Here is a 3,682-nt window from a genome sequence, read left to right as displayed (position 1 = left end):
TCAAAAAAAAAAAAAAGAAAGAAAGGAATATCATTGGGGTTTTGTTATATAAGAAAAGAAAGGAACATCTTTGGGGTTTTGTTATATAAAAATATTTTATCTCATTTTAGAAACTATAAGCAAAAAAAGATTAAAACTCCCCTTATTACATATGTATTAAAAATAACTCTGTAACCTACTTTCTTCTTACTTCTTTACTATTGAATATTCTTATTCTGCAACATTTTAATATTTCTAGACTAGCAAAAAATTAATATATTGTATCAGTTTTCTGATATTGGATGTTCGTGTATGTTTCCAACTTTTTTCTCCTGCTAAATTGAAATTCTTCACTGTAAATATTGCAATGTATTGATCCTTCAGGAAGATTGTGTCTTTCTCTAAAAATAATGCCTTCTCCAGTGTTTATATGCCAATTTGCATAAACATTTGTTTGGGACTTACTAGCTGCACATGTAGGCCCTGTCCTACTTTTCTGCTTATTGTACTACCTCACTTCTGTTAAAGCTGCTTTGCAATTTCATTTCGTATAGTCGAGTGTCTCCCTAAGGGCATGTGTTCTTTTCTTCTTAGCTTAGACATATTTGTCTTCCCTCGGAGTGACAATATAATTAAGCATTTGTGACAATCTTTTGTTGTTCATTGCTCTGAGCGGGTTGCATGTCTTGAGCTGAATAGTCTGTGATTGATCTCTTGTTTCCTTAGCCCTGGTCCTCTTTGCTCAGGAATTGGAACAGCCTTGCTGTAACTCATCCTGGTTACATGGCTTTTCTGACATATGATGAAGTGAAAGCTCGGCTCCAGAAATTCATTCACAAACCTGGCAGGTCAGTGCCATGCAGCAAAGATGTTTCTTCTCCTGAATGTTATTCTCTTGTGATGTCTGCTCCTATATAAGAAACATGATCTCTTAATTAGTTCCCCACTGGCCAAGATTCTGCAGTAGGATGGGTAGCTATCAGAGGAAGTGACTTATTCCGACCCTATGATTTGATAAGTGCTTTTAAGCCTCTTAATATTGGTTTATATGTCCTTTCTTCCTGGTCTGGAGTCATTGAAGAAGTTAGTCTTGATGATCCTTTTGATTCTTGTCTCTGTCTTGCCTTTCACCCCAATACCGACATATCTATTAAATCTTCTGTTTATCTCTGTTCATAGTTACATCTTCCGGCTGAGCTGTACTCGTCTGGGTCAGTGGGCTATTGGGTATGTTACTGCTGACGGGAACATTCTCCAGACAATCCCTCACAACAAACCTCTCTTCCAAGCACTGATTGATGGCTTCAGGGAAGGCTTGTGAGTACCTACTGCTTCCCGTTTGCTGGAGTCTGGGAACTCAGGGGTCATAGCACCGCATCCTTAATGATTTTTGGAAACGTTAGTATGTTATACTGATTTGATGTTCAGGCTCTGTAGGACTTTTGTTCTTACCTGATCCTGATTCTGTGAATGAAATTATTTTTCTCTGTTGCTTCATTTATTACCATGAGTAAACTTTGTTTCTCCTTTTCTAAATATTGACTCAGTTTCAAGTCTATATTAGATTTTAAAATTTATCAAGTATCAGGAAATTTGGCCAGTTATTTGTCTAGCCAGCATTCAAGTGACAGGATGTTCCTAATGACAGCAGGTCTCCCTGGCCTTCATCTGCTTTCCTTCTCACTTCATTTTTGTTTAGTAGCATTTCTTCAATCTTTGGACTTTGTAACCTGTGCTAGTATTTATGAGTAACTCCTTATTGCTATTCTTTTGGTGTTCAAATTGATTATCAGTTGGTAAGCACTACAACTAGTTAACAGTTGACCAAATAGCAGAAAACTAGGTTTTGTTTTAAAGTGATTAGGAAAAATCCATTTTTCAATGTGGATCATCTTCTACAGTAGCACTAGATCTGAAAGAGGTGCTGCCCCTCATGTCGGAGAAGTTTGATGCCAGGAACTGCCTATCTGCCTGGTAGATGATCTCATTGGCTTAACTTGGACCTTGTTATATTACTTTTAAATTGGTATCTCTCGTTTTGTTAAACCTGTAAACAAATGTAGTCTAGGTTTTTGGTAAAAAGCAAATCCAGTTAAATTAAGACTTTGTATCTCATGACCACCCAGAGATTAAAACAGGGATTGGAAACTATGGCCCGTATGCCAGCTGTTTCTATAGTCTGCAAGCCTTGATAGTTTTTCCTAAGCGTTGTTTTAAAAAAAAAAACAGCAACCAAAGAATATATAACACAGACTTATGGGGCCTACAAAGTCTAAACTATTTGCTGTCTATTTCTTTATAGGAAAAGCTTGCCAACTCCTTGATTGAAAGATAGAGGCTGCGGCATTGTTTTCTAGAGAAGGAGTATTAGTATTTGGAGAATATCTTCTTGGAACTGCTCTTTCTTGTTTTTTTTCTGAGATATTAGATTTATGTTTATACTTATACAAATTGCTGTTTAGAATGGGGAAGGTACTAGATACCATTTGTCTGTATAGCAAGCACAAATAAATTGGCTTTAGTGAAGTCCCAAGGTTGGTTACTCTTTTGACAGCTATTTGTTTCCTGATGGACGAAATCAGAATCCTGACTTGACAGGCTTATGTGAACCAACCCCCCAAGACCACATCAAAGTGACGCAGGTGAATTTTGTTTTACAATATAAACATATCAGAGTCAAGCTTCTGTACATATGTTATAGAACCGTTAGCATAATAGAGTTAAGCAATTGGAACTTTAATGTTAAACCATTGGCTAGATTAGTGAATTTATATGTGTAGTTTTTCTTTAAACTATGGAGTTGAAAGTAGGACCAGTACTAGATGCTTTCTGGTTTAAAGGCAGAACGTTGATCACTGTTGTAACATTTTTATATAAGCAATGTTTTTCGAGCGAGTAACTGTGTTAAATTTTCTTCTTGTTAGCATTTACGATCACAGTCATTCATTCATTCAACAAACAGTGTCTTATTTTTTAATCAAAGGAACAATACGAATTATACTGTGAGATGGGCTCCACCTTCCAGCTGTGTAAAATATGTGCTGAAAATGATAAGGATGTGAAGATTGAGCCCTGTGGACACCTCATGTGCACGTCTTGTCTTACATCCTGGCAGGTATGGATCCAAACCCCATATTTTCTCAGCTATGTAATCACTCTGGGGAGTGGGGCATTATGTATCCTTTAAAGATCTAAAGGGTGGCCTGGTTTGTGGGGTAGGTTTAAACCTTTAACTTTTTACCACTAGGGAACGTATTTCCTAGCAGATAAATATTTTGAAAGACTTTCAGATGTATCTGTTACCATCTTTTTCTTCCTCTGCAGGAATCAGAAGGTCAGGGCTGTCCTTTCTGCCGATGTGAAATTAAAGGTACTGAGCCCATTGTGGTGGATCCATTTGATCCTAGAGGAAGTGGCAGCCTATTGAGGCAAGGAACAGAGGGAGCTCCTTCTCCAAATTATGATGATGACGACGACGAACGTGCTGATGATTCTCTCTTCATGATGAAGGAATTGGCCGGTGCCAAGGTAAGACTGCAAGTTAGGTGCACAGCAGAATTCATTATGACAGAATACTTAATGACCTCCAAACTACGAGGGGTAGTAATATGTGATATTTATTGAGCATTTTATATGGCAGATACTGTGCTAAGCACTTACTTTAACACATTTGATCTTCATAGCAAGCCTTTGAGTAGGTAAT

The 3,682-nt window shown here is 37.3% G+C and overlaps 1 protein-coding gene across 1 annotated transcript in view; it reads left to right on the top strand.

Annotated features, from left to right (window-relative positions):
• The window catches only part of CBL (Cbl proto-oncogene), a 90,425-nt gene that overhangs the window by 68,430 nt on the left and 18,313 nt on the right, over positions 1-3,682 (top strand). Inside the window, exons 5-9 of the mRNA XM_023517301.1 lie at positions 706-827; positions 1,159-1,296; positions 2,534-2,621; positions 2,963-3,094; positions 3,304-3,597. Of these exons, the coding sequence (XP_023373069.1) occupies positions 706-827; positions 1,159-1,296; positions 2,534-2,621; positions 2,963-3,094; positions 3,304-3,597 (774 nt within the window). The remainder of the gene's footprint in view (positions 1-705; positions 828-1,158; positions 1,297-2,533; positions 2,622-2,962; positions 3,095-3,303; positions 3,598-3,682) is intronic.

This window comes from Otolemur garnettii, unplaced genomic scaffold (genome assembly GCF_000181295.1).
Source record: "Otolemur garnettii isolate 467f Iridium unplaced genomic scaffold, OtoGar3 scaffold00108, whole genome shotgun sequence".
NCBI lineage: Eukaryota > Metazoa > Chordata > Mammalia > Primates > Galagidae > Otolemur > Otolemur garnettii.
This window is presented reverse-complemented; position numbering and strand designations above follow the sequence as displayed.